At 35.4% G+C, this 21,407-nt stretch overlaps 1 protein-coding gene across 3 annotated transcripts in view; it reads right to left on the bottom strand.

Annotated features, from left to right (window-relative positions):
* The window catches only part of LOC110660402 (probable LRR receptor-like serine/threonine-protein kinase At5g63710), a 42,479-nt gene extending 28,744 nt beyond the window's left edge, over positions 1 to 13,735 (bottom strand). Inside the window, exons 1-5 of one of the 3 annotated variants that reach the window (XM_021818716.2) lie at positions 13,364 to 13,735; positions 11,156 to 11,326; positions 9,858 to 9,990; positions 9,597 to 9,668; positions 1,682 to 1,825 (exon numbers count right to left, since the gene is read on the bottom strand). In XM_021818716.2, the coding sequence (XP_021674408.2) occupies positions 1,682 to 1,825; positions 9,597 to 9,668; positions 9,858 to 9,990; positions 11,156 to 11,326; positions 13,364 to 13,388 (545 nt within the window). In that variant the 5' untranslated portion in view covers positions 13,389 to 13,735. The remainder of the gene's footprint in view (positions 1 to 1,681; positions 1,826 to 9,596; positions 9,669 to 9,857; positions 9,991 to 11,155; positions 11,327 to 13,363) is intronic. The other 2 variants (XM_021818715.2, XM_021818718.2) reach the window with 2 other exon arrangements.
* Between the last annotated feature and the right edge of the window lie 7,672 nt (positions 13,736 to 21,407).

Genomic DNA, 21,407 nt, shown 5'->3' on the forward strand with positions numbered 1-21,407 from the left:
TTTTGTTGGAATTATCTAAATGGTTAGTTATGATTTGATAAATTGAATTTCATGATCGAAATCATTTTATACAAATGATTCACATTATTGGCAATGAATATTTTGAGTTTTAGAATTTGATGAGTATTCAGATTTCCAAATTATTTACTGTAAATTTTGTCAATGTATATTGTACTGTGTTTTAAATTATAGTTGTGCACCACTGAGTTCACCACTCAGCTATAGCTTTGTATGCTGTCGCAGGTAAAAAGAGCATAGAGCAGTGAGTAAGTTTCTTTGAAGACACATTCAAATCAGCTCCAGGTATATCATAGGTATACCCATGTACATAGGTTTTGATGTATGCATGTAATAATATGTATGTAAATTATTTGAGCAGTTGTATAAAAACTCTTGTAAAATATTTTGGTATGTAATTAAATGTAAATTATTGTAAATGTAAATTTGATATTTCATTTACTTGAATAGTTTTGTAATATAAATTTTGAGTCTTATAATCAATGAAATATTTCTTCATGATGAGATTAGTTTGAAAATGAATTGATTGTTTATTGAGAATTGAATTGTGAATTGAAATAAAGTTTATTGGAGTTGTATTTGAGAAAACATATTGGAAGCATTTTCTTTTGCAGGATTGAAGAACTGTTTTCTCAAAATACAGCCGGCACTTTGCCAAAATTTTGAAAAAAAAATTTTATAACACCAGATTTTAATCTATGACTTAAATTTCCCGAAAATTGTTTTAGAGTCCCTTGTAGTATATTTAATGGATTATCGGTAGGAGAAGTACGGTAATTCATTAGGTATACTACGGGATCATGTTACATCTTATAGAGGAGTAGGGTGTGACAAAAAAGGTAAGGACTCACAGCTAAACCTTAGTGCAATCCAACTGAGATAGGAAAATCTCTTGTGTCCCCTCCCGCTGTGCACACAATAGTAGTTGCTCTTTCATACATATATTTCAACACTTGTATGTACCTAATAGATATCATCTTTTGTTCCAACACTCTCCATAAGACATCTCTTGGAACACTATCATACGCCTTATCCAAATCGATAAAAACCATATGTAGATCTTTATTCAAATCTCTATATTTATCCATCAAGCTTCTAATGAGAAAGATCGCTTCCATAGTTGAGCGACCGCACATGAAGCCAAATTGATTGGGAGAGATAGAAGTGTCATGACGTAGTCGATGTTCCACAACTCTCTCCCACAATTTCACAATTTTATAGTATGGCTCATAAGTTTAATTCCCCTAAAATTTGATAATTATATGCAATCCTAATTGTATAGTAATTGTATAACATATTTTTAGGGATTTGATTTGTATTCCTAAATAGATTAGGAATCTCTTGTATATGAGTGCATTGATCAAAGACTTTCATGAATAAAAAAAATATAGAATTTCTCCTATTCTTAACAACTCCTAACACCAAATCTCATACATGAACATTGTGGGATCCACAGGAACAGTCCGATCCAAAAGCCACATCAAACCTCAAAATATAGAATTCCTTGGAAGAAACAATAACAAAATTCACCAAAATGATTGAGAATCAGAAAACAAAAAGAAGTTAGGGTCTAAATAACTTTTATAGTAAATATGATTATGTTCGTTTATGCACATGAAAACAATAACCAAGACTGTTCCTGTATTATAAAATGAAGACTTACAAATGCTTTAAGTTGGACAGCTGGCCCCAAGTAACAGGTATAGAACCATTGAATTTATTATTTGCAAGATTCAGATTTTCTAGGTGTACCATATTGCTGAGATAATCAGGTAGTGGACCCGACAGATTATTGCTCTGTAGTTCCCTGAATGGAGTAGAATTATTCTTTTTAAAATATGATTACAGTTTAGCACTATGCATTCCTCAAAAAAAATAAGGAGACAAAAAGTATCAATAGCATAAACAATCTTCAAAGATGAGACGTTAAATAGAAAAATATATATATAATATGGCATGGATAAAATTTCATAAAGAAATAAAAATGAATTTCATAAAGAAATAAAAATGACAAAGTAAGAAGGACAAGAACATGAATGTTCATCCCTATTTGCCATCACCTTTTATTTTCCCCAAAAAAATAACAGCATTTCTATCCCTAGATATTTTTTGTGCAAAATGCATCATCTGTTATGACAATGACATGTTTACAAGATGGACAAAGGTGCTCAACTTGAAGTCAATAGAAGATATCACAAGAAGTCTTTTTGGCACTTAAAAATTACTGACTTTCAGTGTCCCTGTAAGACTCAATCCTACCCGACACATATTTAGCCATAAAATCCAAAAAATTTTGCAAGCTCCAAACCATTAATTAAATTCTTATAATGATTGTTTCCACTTCTCTTTCATTTTTCCTTTGTCCCATCCTTGAAAAATACAGTTTTGCGTCACTAAAAGGCATATTGTTACGTAGAGAAGGACAAAATATAGAAATAAGGAAAGGAATATGTAATTGGGCTAGTAGAGCAGATTAGAATTGTGGAGAGAAAGTTTGTTCGGTCCATTGTTTAGAGGGAAACTATGAGTGGTAACAGCTATTAGTTGTTAAGAGCAGTTATTAGGGAATTGGAGGGGAATCTGTTATAAAAGGGAGTTGAAATACTTGTATTAGGCATTCAAAATTCTAATCAATAAAATTCTCAATCTTCTCTCTAAAATTCTCTTCTCTCTCTCTCTCTCTCTCTCTCTCTCTCTCTCTCTCTCTTCTATTCTATTATTTCTTCTATTTTCTTCTCTGGAATATCTATTGTTAGGGCTACTACCTAACATTGGTATCAGAGCTTTGCATCCAAGAAATCAGTGCGTAATTTTTCCTTAGGGGTTGCACCATGATGTTGCGATAGGCCCAGAGATGGTGTGGATTGCAGAATTGGAGGAACAAATGAAGAATTTGTAGGAAGCAACTCAGAGGAATGCCAAGGAATTGAATGATTTCAAGAAAAGGATGAAGGAGGAATTAAACAAGACTTCTTTAATAAATAATGCCATTTTGGAGGACTTGCGACAAATGATGATCACTCATGTGGTGGAAAGGAATAAGCGGAGCAGCAGTTCAAATGAGGGGAGAAGATCGGAAACCCTGATGTTAGGGTTTTTTGGGGAAAAGGGAAAGAAATCATCAATTCTGATTTCAATGGAGTGACAGGTAAGAATTCCTTACCAATTCCAAAGAAAACTTTGAATCTTCAGGGAAGTCCTGATTCTGTCATGGAATCAAGTGTTCAAAGCATTACACTTGGAGTGTTTAGCCTGGCCCATGAAGCATTTAATACTGATTCTTGGATTAAGGATGAAGATGAATAAAATTTGAAGAGAAAATTTCAGGATCTCTTAAGCATTTCAATAGTCAATCAGATGGTAATAATGATCAAAATCCTATCCTCAACCTGAATTCTTCCATAAGAAATGGGTGCCTTGAAGAGGAATCATTTGGGATTCAAGATGACATGGGTATCAATAGTGCTTTTAAGAATATTGAAGAGTTAAAAGGTATGCTTCTTGGCCCTAGAATTGTCAAAATTTTTGGAAACAAAAAGGTTGTTCCTCTTGCTGAGAATGTTTTGATTAAAGAAGAAGACACGGAAGTTTATGAAGAAGAGAAGTTTTGGAATCTTAGTGGTAGTATATTTGAGTTGAGATCATGTAATCATATGATACTCAAGAAGAATGAGTTTGAGATCTGGAGAAGACAGAGGAATAAAATAAATTCCTTGTCGAGGGATGATTGCAATGGAAATTTGTGCAGCAAAACTGCAAAAGTGTTATTGTAGAAAGATATGATTCTCCTTAATTTCAATTAATCTGTATATGGGTATATATATACAATTGATTCCTATAATTGTGTTCTACTAATTAGGAACAAATCCTAAATAAGAAATCCTAAATAGGAATATAGAATACAGAATATACAGAGAAATAATATAGTGATTGACTTTCCATAACACTCCCCCTCAAGTTGGAGCATAGATGTTAATCATGCCCAACTTGTTACAAATATAGTCAATCCTAGCTCCATTCAGAGCTTTTGTGAAAATATCTCCTAACTGCTCTCCAGTTTTGATTTCTCTTGTTGAGATGATCTGTTGTTGAATTTTTTCACGAAAAAAGTGACAATCAATCTCAATATGTTTGGTCCGCTCATGAAACACTGGATTAGAAGCAATATGGAGAGCAGCTTGATTATCACACCACAATTTCACAGGCAGGGAGGTCTTAAAACCTGTCTCATCTAGTAATTGAAGTATCTACACTACCTCACATATTGATTGTGCCATGGCTCTGTATTCGGATTCAGCACTAGATCGAGAAACTACACTCTGCTTCTTGCTTCTCCAAGCCACCAAATTTCTTTCAACAAAAACGCAATATCCAATAGTTGACCTCCTATCAACCTTAGATCCAGCCCAGTCGGCATCTGAAAAATATTCAACATTCAAATGCTCATGATTACCATATAACAAACCTCTTCCTGGAGCGCCCTTCAGATAACACAAGATTTGTCCCAAGGCTTCCCAATGAGTAACAGTTGGGGAAGACATAAACTGACTTACCACACTAACGGCATAAGCAATGTCAGGATGAGTGATTGTAAGGTAGTTTAATTTTCCTACCAATCTCTTGTATCTCGCTGGATCCTCAAACAACTCACTATCCTCTGCTAACAGTTGTAAATTTAGAGTCATTAGTGCACTACAAGGCTTAGCACCTAATTTTCCTGTCTCTGTCAATAAATCGAGGACATTTTCTTTGAGACAAGAAAATACCCTTCTTACTTCTCATAACTTCAATACCCAAGAAATACTTTAACAATCCCAAGTCTTTGGTCTGAAACTGGGTTTGGAGGAAGGTTTTAAAAGATGAAATACCTGCAGAATCACTCCCAGCGATGACAATGTCATCCACATAGACTACCAGGAGAATTAGACCAGACTCAGATTGCCTATAAAATACTGAGTGATTACACTTACTCTTTTGCATACCAAATTCCTGTACTGCTTCACTGAATCTCCCAAACCAGGCCCTAGGACTTTGTTTCAAGCCTTAAAGAGACTTCCGAAACCTACTGAGTGATCACACTTACTCTTTTACATACCAAATTCCTGTACCGCTTCACTGAATCTCCCAAACCAGGCCCGAGGACTTTGTTTCAAGCCGTAAAAAGACTTCCGAAGCCTATAAACTTTACCGAACTCCCCCTGAGCAACAAACCCAGGTGGTTGCTCCATATACACCTTCTCCTGAAGATCACCATGAAGGAAAGCATTCTTGATATCCAATTGGTGCAGGGGCCAATCATATGTAGCTGCTAAAGAGATAAAAAAGCGAACAGAAGTAAGTTTAGCTACAGAAGAAAAAGTGTCAGAGTAATCAACCCCATATGTCTGAGCATACCCTTTTGCTGCAAGGCGTGCTTTTAACCTAGCAATGGGTAAGTCTATATCAGAATTATGATCAGTATGAGGTACATGATCTCCCAACGAAGTAGCTAGTGGAGGATCTGAGTCAGGAATCTCCAATCTCCTGGAATAAACATGAACAACTGGAGGTCGAGTAGGTCTAGAGACAGAAGGAACAGGCTGTGGGAGAGGACTAGACATTGGTTGGACAGTATATATTAAGAGATCATCCTCCTCCCCCTAACTCTCATACACAGATGATTGAGGAAAAAATGGAGTGGACTCAAAAAATGTGACATCTGCAGAAACAAGATAACGATTAATAGTAGGAGAGAAACAGCGGTACCCTTTTTGCAGCAGGGAGTACCCAAGGAAGACACATTTGAGAGACTTTGAATCTAATTTAGTAACTTGTGGACGAACATCACGCACAAAACATGAATAACTAAAAATACGGGGTTCAACAGGAAACAAAGATTTTATAGGAAACAAAGCAGTATAAGGAATATTCCCATTAAGGACAGAAGACGGCATACGATTGATCAAAAAACATGCCGTAGAAACTGCATCCGCCCAAAAGTGTTTAGGAACTGTCATCTGAAAAAGAAGAGCACGAGTTATCTCAAGAATATGCCGATTTTTTCTTTCGGCCACGTCATTTTGGGATGGGATATCCACACAGGAAGACTGATGAAAAATATCATTTTGTGTCATATAAGACTGAAATTGTGCTGAAAAGTATTCTTTGGCATTGTCACTTCTTAATATACACACAGAAATATTAAATTGAGTTTTGATTTCATTATAAAAGACACAAAAGATAGAAAATAACTCATAACGATTCTTTATTAAATATAATCAGGTAACACGAGAGTAATCATCAACAAAAGTAACAAAATAACAAAATCCAGTTTTAGAAGTAATAGAACAAGGACCCCAAACATCAGAATGAACTAACTCAAAAGGGGATGAAGCCCGTTTATTGACTTAGACATAGAAGGCAAACGATGATTTTTTGCAAACTGACACGACTCACATTCTAATACTGATAAAGACTAAAACTGAGGACACAGCTTCTTAATGGTAGACAAAGAAGGATGGACCAATCTACAATGAGCTTCAAGAGGTGTTAAGATACTGGAGCAAACAAGCGATCGCGGTATATGATTTTTCAGAATGTAGAGACTACCTGACTCACTTCCTCTACCAATAATCTGCTTCGTCGTAAGATCCTAAAACAAACACTGGTCAGAAAAAAAAGAAACAGAACAATTTAAGGTACAAGTAAGTTTACTAACAGAAAGTAGATTAAAAGAGAATTTTGGTAGACACAAAACAGATGACAAAGAAATTGACGAAGTCAGATTCGCAGTACCAGAACCCATGACACAAGAAGTAGAACCATCAGCTAAAGTAACCGTAGAGGAAGTGAGATTAGACTGAAAAGCAGATAGAAGACTAGAATTACTTGTCATGTGATCTGTCGCACCAGAATTAATAACCCATTTGGATGAGGAACACACAAGGCATGTAGTGGATTTACCTGACTCAGCGATCGCAGTGACAGGAGAACTGGTAGGCTTTAGAGATGCCCGACATCGGGAAAATCATGCAAAATCCTCTGCAGATACCAAAATAGTTTTCTCAGAGGAAGATACTGTAAAATCCTCTACTGCCATATTTGCCATCTGTGATCGCTGATTTTTCTTCTGAAGTTGCGGACAATTATATTTTGTATGGCCAGGCTCATGGCAATAATAACAAATGACTCCTCTTGAGTCCTGATTAGAACTAACCTTTTCATTACGCTGATGACTTCTGTTGCCTGTAATTCCTCCTCTACTTCCTCTTCTATTACCCTGTTGTCCATTTGGATTATAGCTAATAAGAGCACTACAGGCAAGTTGTGAAGATTGGGTACTCTCTGTACGAAGAACCCGTGTGAACGTCTCATACAAAGAGAAAATCTCAGAACTGGAGAGAATCTGATATTTAGCAGTCTCATACTCTGAAGGAAGGCCTGCAAGAAAACTCATAACAGCCAGTTGTTCCCGTTGGGCCTACTGAACTTTCATATCAAGATTAAAAGGCAACAATACATTAAGTTCCTCATATACCTGTTTAAAATCCATAAAATAAGCTGTGAGAGACTTATCCTCTTTCTCAGCACGGTAGAATGCCTTACAAACATCATAAATACGGGAGATATTCCCTTTACCAGAATACAGAAAATCTAAGTAATCCATCAATTCCTTAACAAATTCATAGTGATTAATTAAACTAATTACCTCACTGTAAATCGAGTTCCGAAGCTACAAAAATAATCGAGCATCCTCCCTTAGCCAAGTTTGTCGTGTATCATCCGTAGGTGGATCTTTAGTAAGGTAATCATCCTTATCAATGCTACGCAAATAGACCCTAACAATCTTACTCCACTCCAGGTAATTCGAACCATTAAATTTGTGTTTTGTGATCTTAGTCATCACCGGAATCACATCAGAAATAACATTCTTATTGTCTGTCATTTGTTAAGACAAAGAAAACTAACCGAAACGCTAATCCAAAGTGCTTACAGCAGCAAAATAACTCAAAATCACAAATCAAGTAAATACCAAAATAGGATCTGAGAGCCAAACCTCAGAAGTCCTTTAATGGTGTACTGGATCAGGCAACAGCACACAGTGGGGGAGTTAAGGCGACGCCGGTGATGTTGATCGGAGTCGAAACGGCCAGTCGGCGACCAAGGTCTCTCCTGAGCTGGGTAGTGAGAACAAATAATCACCCTAAATAAATGACCTGCTCTGATACCATGTATAAAGAGATGATTCTCCTTAATTTCAATTAATCTGTACATGGGTATATATATACAATTGATTCCTATAATTGTGTTCTACTAATTAGAAAGAAATCCTAAATAAGAAATCCTAAATAGGAATATAGAATACAGAATATATAGAGAAATAATATAGTGATTGACTTTCCATAACAGTTATGAAAATTGATAAAAAGAATTCTGCAGAGAGCATTTTTCCTTTTGCTGAAAATGTTAAGGAAAAGTATGAGATGGCCTCCATTTATGGCTAGACATCAAGTGATATGGTGATCTTAAAGGAACAAAAATTGGAAATTTGGAGAAAAGAAAGAAAGAAAGTTAGCTCTTTGTCAATTAAGAATTCATAACTTCGTGTTTCTTTTCTCAAATGGAAGGTTAGACCTAATCTTTTCTCACAACCTATGATTTCATTCATTGGCAACCAAGGGCAGTTGACATCTGCTACAATTCTCCAATCTAATCATATTAGAAGATGAAAAGGAAAAAAAACGGAAGGAAGGAAGGAAGGAAGAAAGAAAGAAAGAAATTATGGTTCAAAGTGTCAGCTAAGGATGCTACTTGGGAAGATACCACATTTATCCACACTTAATTTCCTGACTTCCAACATTTTTGGGGTCAAGAATGCTCTAATGGAGAGGGTATTGTTACACAGAGAAGAAGAAAATATAGAAATAAGGAAAGGAATATGTAATTGGGCTAGTAGAGCATATTAGAATTGTGGAAGGAAAGTTTTTTAGGTCTATTGAGTAGTTATTAATTGTTTTGGAAGGAAACTATGAGTAGTGACAGTTGTTAGTTATTTAGAGCAGCTATTAGCGAATTGGAGGGGAATCAGTTATAAAAGGGAGTTGAAATACCTATATTAGGCATTCTGAATTCTTATCAATAATATTCTCTATCTTCTCTCTAAAATTCTCTCTCTCTCTCTTATTCTATTATTTCTTCTATTTTCCTCTCTGGAATATCTATTGTTAGGGCTACAATCTAACATATCTATGTAGAAAGAAAAATGGCCAAAGTCCAGCTGAAGTCGTGTGCAGGTGCGTAACTTAATATTTGTTACTTTTTCACTACATTTTAAAAATTAATGTGATTATTCCTATATCACGTACTATTTTCTTGCTCTTCAAGTATTTTTCAATCCACCGCTTTCACTGAAATTATCAAATTCTATCTTGTTATAATTTTTTTAGTACAAACTCAAACCAAAAGAAGCTCCGTTTGAGACTGACGCTTCTAGCTTAACTTTGCTGAAAGCATTTTCCTGATTTATTTGTTTCTATAATATTGTTCATTAAGCACACAATTCAATTTCACCCATCAAGAATGCCAACTTAGGAACTTACAAGCTAACCAAGAACTTCAGTTTGGTAATTGCAGGTGAAAGAGTTCCTGAAAATCCATTTGATGCCAAGCTCCTACAAATTAGTACATTCACAAAGTAAATACATTTACTGTTAATCAACTTAGCTTCAAATAAAAATCTATAAATGCATTGTACTGTTAATCAACTTAGCTTCAAGTAAAAATCTAGTACAAAAATAATCAAAACATTCATTTCAATCCCTTAAAAATAACAGAAGCATCATCCAAATGAATGCACTTACAGGGATGTGACACTTCCATTTCTGCAAGTGATATGAGACCAACTAAAGCAAGGGCTCACCAAATAATAATTCCAATCTTTTATTCGGCCACTGGAGTCATTGAGTGCTTTTAGAAGCTCAACCAAAGCTTCACCTATGCAGTAGTAAGAGTTGAAACTTGGCATTAACATATGATGCAAGCTGGCTAGTAGCAGCCATCAATAGTCTAGACAATGCCTTTTTTAAAAATGAAAATAAGGGGAAATTTGCCATATGATAGATATGTACAAGTAAAATGTAACGAAGGATCAAAGACGATGTGAAAGGAGTAGGCATCCTTGGGCCCACATATCATGGTTGTTCTGAAAACCAATTACCCCATAGCTTTAGAGTCATTTTTATATGAGCCTGAACTAGACTGAGTTTGGTAAATGATTTTGCGCCCAACTTAGGCTTAGGCAAGCTCAATGCAAATAAATTCAACCTGTTTACACACACACACACACAGAGCTTTGCTGCCCTTCAATATAAAAATCCTTCCAACAAGACCCTCTCTTTTGAATTAAAATTTATTACCTTTTTCATTATGAACTACTTAACAATATACCACTCAATAGTGAAATAAGAAGTGTGGAACAAAAAAAAAGAAACATTCATGTTGTCATTGAATCTTTCACAAAGTTCAACTAAAGAAAAGAATCTTTCACAAACGCCAAATGTGATTTAATAAAAAAAAAAAAAGGTTCTTTTGACAAGTACCTATTATTAGAAAGTGCAAAAAAAAAAAAAAAATCAATGAACTCAAGTTTCCTTAGAATAGTAGACCATATATTATTAGAAATTCACAATTCATATTTTTTATTTTAACTACCATTAACTTAATATGTATTATTAAAACAGGTGATTGTTTACTTTATCATTTCAATGAATTTCAGCAAGCCTATATTAATTTAAATACTTAAGTTTTCAAAAAACAAATAGTTTTCCATCTACTTTTATTAAAATTAAATAATAGCATATTAATCAAATAGACAAAAAGAAGTATTATAGAAATAAAAAATCATTGGTAACCACAAAGCACATGTAAATTTGCTAATTCTTTGACCAAAAAAAAAATGCTAATTCTGAAGTAAGCACCATTGACATTGAGGCCCTAGAATCATTGAAAATTATCATTCACTATAATGAAAAATGTCTCAATAATTATGCAAGAAAAATTTGAAAATGTAGAACCATTCAAATCATACCGATGGCAAAATAAGATCATCTACATGACAAAAATTTTCGCTAATAAAAGCAATAGCTAGATTAAACCAAACCTTCAAGGTCAGGCCCATTGGAGGGATAACCAATGCTTAGAAAACTAAGGAGTACAAGACAGTATGCCACTAGCTTTAGAGGTTGCCAAATTGAAAAGGCTCCGATCATATAACTCTTTTTTGTCTCGAAGAGACGTTCACCCGCAAACCTCTTGCCACCATTTTGACATTCTAAGAACAAAGAAAAGGATGTTTATACCAAGGTGTAAAAAAGATTAAAATTAAGCTATTTTCTCCCGAAAATGTACATAATTTTAAAATTAAATGGGCAGACAAAACTATGACCGACACTTGTATTATGATGGAAACAGCATACAGCATATAGGCATCACTAAAAGACTTATATCATAATGTTATATCGAAAATTAAAAGCCAAAAAGCTAATGCTTTTGAATTAGGAATATAAAGAACAATTAAACTAAAGAGACACACGTCATGGTAATAAATCAAACACGTCATATGCCCCTCTGGAGCAAGGCAAAAAGAAGATATTGATGGGAAGCTTTATTTTGAGGGGAAAAAAAGGCGGGGGGAGGGGGGGGTGTGTTGTTTGGTTTTTTTTTTTTTGGGGGTGGGTGTGGCCGCCTTCTTAATATCAATACACTGCACCAAACAGCAAAATATTTCCCTCTACATATTGCTTCCACCAAGGAGGCTTCATCTCCAACATGCCATTGTCATCTCAAATTTAGGCATGAAAAGATAAGAGAACAATTGATTAATGGCAAATTTACAAACTCAACTATGTGTATTTTGTGATCTATGATGCTGGCATTGGGAAAAATAATCTTCATGTGATTTCAATCCCACCATAAGGAAGACCATGAAATCAGTGATGCTATAGGAAAGTGACATGACTTCAAGCGTTCCTTCCAGCCAAACTGATGTGACCTCTCACTCCAATGCAGTTGTTACAAATCTCTACTTGTACAAAAGAGCATTTTCCTATCAAATAATCATAAAACCCTCTGGACCTATAAGTACAAGCATTCAGCATTCTTACAGCTCATAGAGCAGGGTCAAAGGATAGAAGAATTATTAGTGTTGCTGGAATACCCATCTGCTTAGGCACAAAAAAAAAAGCCCTTTCTCCTAAAAGCTCAATGCCAAAGAGATTGCTTATTATTGATTACCAGTTACCAAAATGCCAAAGAGATTATTAATTAATCATGCTAACGACTTTTGTCATGGTTTATTAAACTGCAAATTAATCTTCTTACATGTAAATGCACAATGTTCTAATCAATTTACTTAGCAGACAAGAACAACCTTTTTTCACAAGTTTTGGAACTACAAAGTACTACTTCTTTATCACAAAATATTATATTGAAACTTGCATTTTAGTTCGAACATAGGGTAATTTGCACCCTTCTAATTTAATTATGCAATTGCCTAAGAAACATGAAAAAGGAAAAGGTAAAATGTCCCTACCAAATTCAGTATGATAGACAGTGAGGACCACAGTGACCTTTTAACATCAGTCACCCATGCCCCCTTATAAAATCTGCTAGGTTGGTAATGGAACAAATGGGAAAATGACAAAAAATTTGAAGCAATAAAATAATATTAAAGTTTACAATGAAGAAACAAGGTAAGATTTTCCTTTTTGCGTCCACAAACAAAAACATATATTTCCTTCTGTCCCATTGGGCTATGGTAGAACTACAAGGCTTTTATTTTATTTTATTTTATTTTCATTCTTCAGAGAAGATTGAGCCTCACCTATAATAATCTTCATATGTAGCAATTAAGCCAACTCCAATTGCTAACTTAATTTGCCTGTTTAATAAATTAAGATAAGGGATTTTTCTTTTCTTTCTTTATTTTCTATTCTGTTGCCGTATTGAATTGCTCAATGGGACAGCCACTATTTATATTTACATAACTAAATAGTTTGATTTGTTTCTTTTTGTACATGTGATTAGCGACAAACCAGATAGTACGACCAAACTGCTCATCACTTTGAAAGAGAGTTTCCCAATTTCATGTTCCATACTCCCATCAATTCAACTAGGTTGCAACGACAAAGTCGCTAACACACAGAGACACATATATACATACCCAAAATAGGAGAGAAACAATAACATGGAGTAGCTTGCTCACTTAGTAAGCTTTTTATTTGCAACAGTAAAACGGGAGCAAAATCAATACCCATCAGAAAGTAGGAGCCTAAATAGCATATGCAAGTTCAAGAAGATGAAAGTATACCTGCTTCAGTTTTAGCCATGGCCATTGCAAATGTAACCCACCACGAATCAGAAAGGAGAAGAAGAAGAGGAAGTTGAATATTGTGATAATAAGAATGCGAAATAGATCGTGCATTAGTGCAAGGGACCCACAAAGCATTTGAGAAGAGAAGGAAAAGGAAAAGGCAAAGAAAAAAGAAAAAAGAAAAAAGAAATTCTGGGAAGGCCAATAGGGGAGAATATGAGAGCGCTACGTGCGAGTGTTATTGGTGGGATAAGAATGAGAATCCCACTAATTAATGGGTCTTATCTTTCTCCTTTTTTGGGTTTTCATTAAAATTAATCTTCATTCTTTATCAAAAGAGCCACTGATAGATGCCTCCATTGTCATGGCATGGAATAGAAGTGAAGCTGCCTCAGGGATTCATAGTCACTATAGTGGCAGAGCGAAGCCCAAGTCGCTGACACCTTATGTTGGCTGTGTTGGCAATGCCACAGACAAGTGGGGGCACGCCACTGTGCACCTCAACCAAGCCTTTTTTCACTCTTCCTGCCAGTTGTTTGGTAGACAGGAATTTTCACGCCAGTAACTTTTACGGTAAATTCAAGTAACCGTTTCCACGAAAATAATAATAATAATAATAATCTCTTCTTGAAATCAGATGTAAAACCAGCTTTTTATTTATTTATTTTTTTAGAATGAGGCAACTAGTCAAATTAAGACAATAAAATGGTGAGCTTTTAAATTAAATATTTTTAAATTATTTTCAAAATAAATTTATTTATTTCATATTACTATTTTAATAAAAAAAAATTTCTCGTTTCTCTTTTTCATTATTATTAAAATTATACAAGAAAAAAAATTAATAATTCGCAATCCAATTTTTAAAATAAAATTTAAAAATTTAAATTTTTATTGAGTTTATAACTATATTTAATTGTTTTAATTTTGTTAATTATATACAACTTTTACAATTTATCTAATTCCGACCAAATTTTTTAAGGAATTCACTAAAACTCTAAATTGCTAGCACAATCTATATGTTATTTTAAAACAAAATTCATGTCGGCATTTAATATGATACCATAAAAGAGTAGTTAATTATTTTATATTACAAATATTAATTAATATTTAAAAATAAATATTTCATTACATTCTCTAACACTATTAAAATCTAAATGTACTATAAAGATACGATTAATGAAATGTTAGTGAATTAATTCAGTTTAGAAATTAAAATTACTAGTAAATTTAAAACTTTTATCTGTTATTTATAATAGTAGGGAATAGACTCTAAAGTGTAATGCTACGTAACAATATGATTAAAATTACCTCCTCAATGGCCATATGATATTATTAATAATTATAGTGCTAATTATACCAGAGGAAATATGAGAGAACATAAAATATAATTTAAAACCATTCTTAATAGACCATAACAATCATAAATATAATATAAATCATAAATATAAGATTCAACTATCACCCTAACAATAGATATTGAATAAATAAATTATCAAGGATTAGGTAAGTGTATTTGATGCAAAGTATAATTGAGTCATGATAATAATCGAAAGAGACCATTTAATTCAATAAATTGATTTCTCCCTCTTGACTCTTCTTAATTCACGCACAAAACTTTAGTGTTGCTAAACTTTCTTGAGATGATGCTAATATCTCTAACTTTATAAAAAAAAAATGTGTGTGCAGCCTTATGGGTAAAGAGAAGACCAGCTCATATATATATATATATATATATATATATATATATATATATATATATCACATCATGGTCTACAATAATGTCTTGAAATAATTTTTCTTGTTATCATTCACTCAAAATATTACGTGCACAGTCATGAGAAACAGAAAATATTTTAATGTATGTCAAAAACACATCAATGAGCACATAGTGTCAAAGCCAATACATTATACATTAATACAACTAAGACCCATTATAAGAAAATATTCTTTAAATGTCTTAGAGTAATAACCACCATTTTCTAACGTCGGAATTTCTATCGTAAATGAAATATTCTAGCAAATTCAAAGGTTCCACAGATAAGGGAATGGGGGTTGAAGTGTATGTGTATATGTTTATATATGTGTGTTTGAGATGTTTGAAATGCATTTAAAAATAAAAATGTTTTAAAAGTTTTATTTTGTAAAAGTTTTTATAAGTGTGTGTTTTAGCAGAAAGAACTTCGACAATCGAAGGATAGACTTTCAGCAGCTGAAGTCCCCTTTCCTGGTCAAATATCCCTCTTGGACAGAATAGACTTCAGCAACCAAAAATCTCTCGACCTTAAGGGGTCCAAAAACACTTGGGTTTTCTCTTCTTCTCTCTGTCTCAACTGCTAAAGCATATAAGGAGTTCTTTGAAGAGATTTTCTTAGGTTTTTCAAAATCTGGAGGTCGATTCTTCCACTTAAAAATTTGGGAGAGTAGATTCAAGTTTTGGGCCTTCGATTCTCTCACATCCAAGCTCTAAGAAAAGAGATAGTTGTAACACCCTCCCTGTAGCAACTCCGTACATTCTACTGTTCCGGTGACCAGTGTCGGTCCGGACAGCTAGAACATCCGGAAAAATATTTAAACTTAAGTAAGGAACCATAATTAACTCAAATATTAATAAGAAAAATTTAGAAAAAATTTTAGAAATAAAATACAACCAAGTTAAATGAGCCGGTGCCCTAGCGATGGGTAACTTAGTGAGAAGTTGCGGTTCTCGCAACTAGGAGCCCTAGACACAGGGGAAAAATTATAAAATAATTTTTGGGACTCCAGAGAAGGGTTATTGAGGTTCTTATGGCATTAGAATGCCAAGAAAATACTTAGAAAAATTTTTCAATCTGTACAGACAATTTTGGCCCGTTAAGCCAAACGGAGGGCATTTTGGTCATTTCGCCTTCAGAGGTGATTTTTGGCCGACTTGTCCAGTTAAGTAAATAATTATTATGACATAAAATGTGAGTAAATATTATTAAAAATTGAATTGAAAATGAGTAGAAAAGAAAAGAAAAAAAATGAATTAAATGGGAATTTATGACATCACATGATGTCATTAGTGTGCCTTCACCCACTCAAGTATTGACACATGGCATAAACTAACTTAAAAGAGGTCAAATAGGCTGGAAAATGGAGAAAATCAGACTTCTCTTTCTTTTTTTCTTCCTCTTGCCGTGAACCATTTCACCATAACCACCATTAACAAACTTCTAAACCTCCATTTCCCTAGCTTTCTTCCACTAAAAACCCTAATTACCAACACAAAAATCCATTCTATCATCTTGGTGATTCTTGTGGGAGCAAAAAGAAAAGGAAACCAAGACTTTGAGCAAGTGGGAAATTCACTCCCTAAGAGGTTAGTGACCTAAACCTTGAATTTCACTTTAATTTCATATTTAAGAACTATAAATATGTGTAAATGACAAAGAAATTTGATGAAACACCATTGGTATGTTAACCCTAAATTTTGGCAGCCATGGCTAGGGTAATATGGTAATGATTTTTGGGGAGTTAACATGCTAGTATGGCTGCCCTTAATGTGTATCTTATAAGTGAATTGATAAATGCAATGATAATGCATGGTTTTGAAATGTTGAGTTAGGGTTTGGGTTGAAGAATGAGACTTTGATCTTGTGATGATGGGAGTAGGTTTTAATGGTCAATTAGTGACCATTTGGTTTGGTTTGAATAAAAAATGAAGTGAATTGGGTTGTGGGATTTGAGGTTGGAGTGGCTGCCTTATGTGACCTGCAGGTTTGGATGTGAGTCTAGCCTGTTTGGACTGCCATAACTTAAATTGTAGAGGTTCAATTGGTGTTTGCCCAATTGGACATGAAACTAGACACAAAATGGCACAACTTTGGTGAAGAAACCATGCCCATAAAACCAAACCAAGTAGACCAAAAACTTACTCAAATCCGGGTGACCTGCAGGCTATTTTTGCAGAATGACCAAATGAACAGTGTGATTGTTCATTTGGCCATAACTCAATTTAGAAAGGTCCAATTGACCTGAAATTTTTCCAGTAATAAGCTGAGATGTAGACCAACAACTTTTATGAAGAAACCTACCCCAAATTATGACCAGAACCTATCCAACAATTGAGTTGCAATTGTTGGCGAGTGACCGGTGCATGCTTGCGGTGTGGATCTACAGAACACCAGATCAAGAATTGTCCGAAGTGGACTACTACTGTTGCTCCAACACAAACTGACAGACCTGCTCCTGCACTACAAAGGGGTAGGAAACCTAGTAAACCTGAGGTAGCTTGTCCATCACTGAGGCCTGCATCCGAGTCAACTGAGAGGCCAGACACTAGAATACCAGCCAGGGCTTATGCCATCAGAGATCAAGAGGAGCAAGATGCCCCGGATGTCATCAGGGGTACGTTTTCCCTCTACAACACTTCTGTACATGCATTGGTGGATTCAGGATCCACTCATTCCTACATTTGCATCAAACTACCCATAGAGAGAGGAGTTCCAGTAGAGGAGAGTGATCAAAACATTCTGGTCACAAATCCACTAGGCCATAGTGTGATAGTGAATAAGGTGTATAAAGGTTGCCCGTTGAGGATTCAGGGGTATGAATTCTCGGCAGATCTAATTGAATTGTCCTTCCATGAGTTTGACGTGATTTTGGGAATGGACTGGTTGTCACGTCATCAGGCAATAGTTGATTGTAAATTAAATAGAATTTTTCTGAAAACTTCTGAGGGTAATGAGATCACTGTTGTGGGTGAAAGGATGATTTCTGTCAATGTTATCTCATTACTGATTGCAAGAAGAATGATGAGAAAAGGCTGTGAAGCTTACCTAGCACACGTGGTTGATACTAGGCAAGCTAAGCCAAACCTGAATGATATACCCACAGTAAGAGACTTCCCAGATGTATTTCCCGAAGAGTTGCCTGCTTTACCACTAGAAAGGGAAGTCGAGTTTGCTATTGAGGTAATGCCAGGTACAACACCCATTTCCATTGCTCCTTATAGGATGGCACCCACTGAATTGAGGGAGTTGAAAACTCAGTTGCAAGAGTTGCTTGATAAGGGGTTCATACGCCCCAGTGTGTCACCATGGGGAGCTCCGGTGCTGTTTGTGAAGTAAAAGGATGGAACTTTGAGATTGTGTATTGATTACCGGCAGTTGAATAAAGTAACTGTGAAGAATAAATATCCATTGCCCAGAATTGACGATCTGTTTAATCAGTTGAAGGGAACCGGTGTATTTTTAAAAATTGACCTCAGATCAAGATATCATCAGTTGAGGGTAAAGGATGCAGATGTGTCAAAAACTGCATTCAGAACCCGGTATGGGCACTATGAATTTCTAGTGATGCCGTTTGGGTTAACAAATGCACCAGCAGCATTTATGGACCTTATGAACCGTATCTTTCATCCATACTTAGATCGGTTTGTAGTGGTATTTATTGATGATATTCTGGTGTATTCCAAGACCAAGGAAGAACATGATGAACATTTGAGGATTGTTCTGCAAACCCTGCGAGAAAAGAAGCTGTATGCTAAGTTGTCCAAGTGTGACTTCTGGATGAGTGAAATCTCTTTCCTTGGACACATAGTATCAGCAGAGGGGATTAGAGTGGATCCCAAAAAGATAGAAGCAGTGATGGAATGGAAGCCTCCCAGAAATACAACTGAGGTCAGAAGTTTCTTGGGGCTAGCTGGGTATTACAGAAGATTTGTGAAGGGATTTTCCTTAATAGCTGCTCCAATGACCAAGTTGTTACACAAGAATGTCAGATTTAACTGGAATGACAAATGTCAGGCTAGTTTTGAGAGGTTAAAGGCTATGTTGACAGAGGCACCAGTGTTAACACAGCCAGTGTCGGGAAAGGACTTTGTGGTCTACAGTGATGCCTCACATAATGGGCTAGGGTGTGTATTGATGCAAGAGGGGAAAGTGGTCGCCTATGCTTCCAGGCAGTTAAGGCCACATGAACAGAACTACCCTACTCATGACCTGGAGTTAGCAGCGATTATCTTCGCACTGAAGATATGGAGGCATTATTTATATGGTGAAAAATGCTACATCTATACAGACCACAAGAGTCTAAAATATTTGCCAACCCAGAAGGAGCTCAATCTTAGACAGAGGCGATGGATTGAGTTCCTAAAGGACTATGATTGTGTGATAGATTATCATCCTGGGAAGGCAAATGTAGTTGCTGATGCTTTGAGCAGGAAGTCCATCACAGCTTTAAGATCACTCAATGCCTGTCTGTCCTTAGCTCAAGATGGAGCTATTTTGGCTGAGTTGCAAGTGAGGCCAACCCTACTACAGCAAATACAAGATGGGCAGAAGGCAGATGAAAAACTAATGGCAATTATGGCTAAAATTCCTGAGGGGAAGGAAACTGAATATGAGGTGAAAGCAGATGGGTGTCTATACTACAGAGGAAGAGTGTGTGTACCAGATGATGGGGAACTGAAGACTAGTATTCTGAAAGAAGCACACACGAGTGTTTATGCTATGCACCCGGGGAGCACAAAAATGCATAATGATTTGAAGCCTCATTATTGGTGGCCTGGTATGAAGAGGGATATAGCTGACTATGTGACTAAATGCTTGACATGTCAGCAAGTTAAGGCAGAACATCAAGTTCCATCGGGTTTGTTACAGCCTATAAACATACCTGAATGGAAATGGGACCGGGTCACTATGGATTTTGTTAGTGGTCTACCTCTCACCCAAAGGAAGCATGATGCAGTGTGGGTGATAGTGGACAGATTGACGAAGTCAGCACATTTTCTGCCAGTTAGGACTGACTACTCAATGGAGAAGCTAGTAGAATTGTATATCAGTGAGATAGTTAGGCTGCATGGAATCCCACTTTCCATCATATCTAACCGAGACCCAAGGTTTACATCGAGATTTTGGAAAAAGTTGCAAGAAGCCTTGGGCACACAACTCTGCTTTAGCACGGCTTTCCATCCTCAGACAGATGGGCAATCAAAAAGAGTAATCCAGGTAAACAACTGAAACCAATTGAACTAATGCAAATATTGAACTGAAATGATAACAATAACATGAAATATATGTCAGATCCTGGAGTATATGCTAAGGAGTTGTGTCATTGAGTTTGAGGGGAGTTGGGATAGATATCTCCCACTGGCAGAATTCGCACACAACAATAGCTACCAAGCTAGCATTCAAATGGCTCCGTATGAAGCACTGTATGGGAGGAAATGTATGTAACACCCCCGTTGCATAGCCTAGTATATTTCACTGTTTCGGTGACCAGTGTTGGTCCGGACAATTAATGGGACTAGGGCCACACTTAAGACAATTTGAGAAGCCATAAACACAAATAATTAGTAATGTTTAATTAGTTAACTATAAATAAGAAAAATAGAACATAAGAAGAGAGAGTCACAGCGATGAGTGACCTCCTCGGGAACGACTGCGAAGTCATTTTAAACTCAAATTTCGAACCGTAAAAAGTGACGCTGCGGTCCTTAGGACCCTTATAAACACAGTGGAAAAGAGAAAATCACGAAAAAGAACTGTTAAGTCAGTCAAATAATTAGGTCAGGGAGCCGAAAGAAATATTTGTAAATATGAATTTTCTGCTTTATGCCTTGTTAATGAAGTTTTAAAAATTTTGTGATGACCAAATTTGATTAAATTGTGGAAATTGCCTTGAAGTGATATGAATTGGGTTGATTTGAGTTTTATTGGAGATTGGGAGTTGTGAAATATTTTGGAAGTGCTTTTTACAGGTCTTTAAAGAACTGGTTTCTCAAAATACAAAGGGAACTCTGTCAAAATTTTTATAAAATTTGCAGCAAAATTTAAATGGACAAAAATTTTTACTAGTCCTTAAGCTTTGAATAAATGGTTTTTAATTCTCACTAAAATGCTCACCACTTCCAAAATGTAAGAAAATTGTTTTAAAATCCCTTGTAGGGTACTTAATGAGTTATCGGTAGGTGAAGTTTGGTAGTTCATTAAGTATTCTACGGGATCATGTTATGCCTTACGAAGGGGTAAGGTGTGATATGTTTTAGTGGTATCAGAGCATGGTTTTGCAATAAATT

This window comes from Hevea brasiliensis, chromosome 7 (genome assembly GCF_030052815.1).
Source record: "Hevea brasiliensis isolate MT/VB/25A 57/8 chromosome 7, ASM3005281v1, whole genome shotgun sequence".
In the NCBI taxonomy this organism is placed as follows: Eukaryota; Viridiplantae; Streptophyta; class Magnoliopsida; order Malpighiales; family Euphorbiaceae; genus Hevea; species Hevea brasiliensis.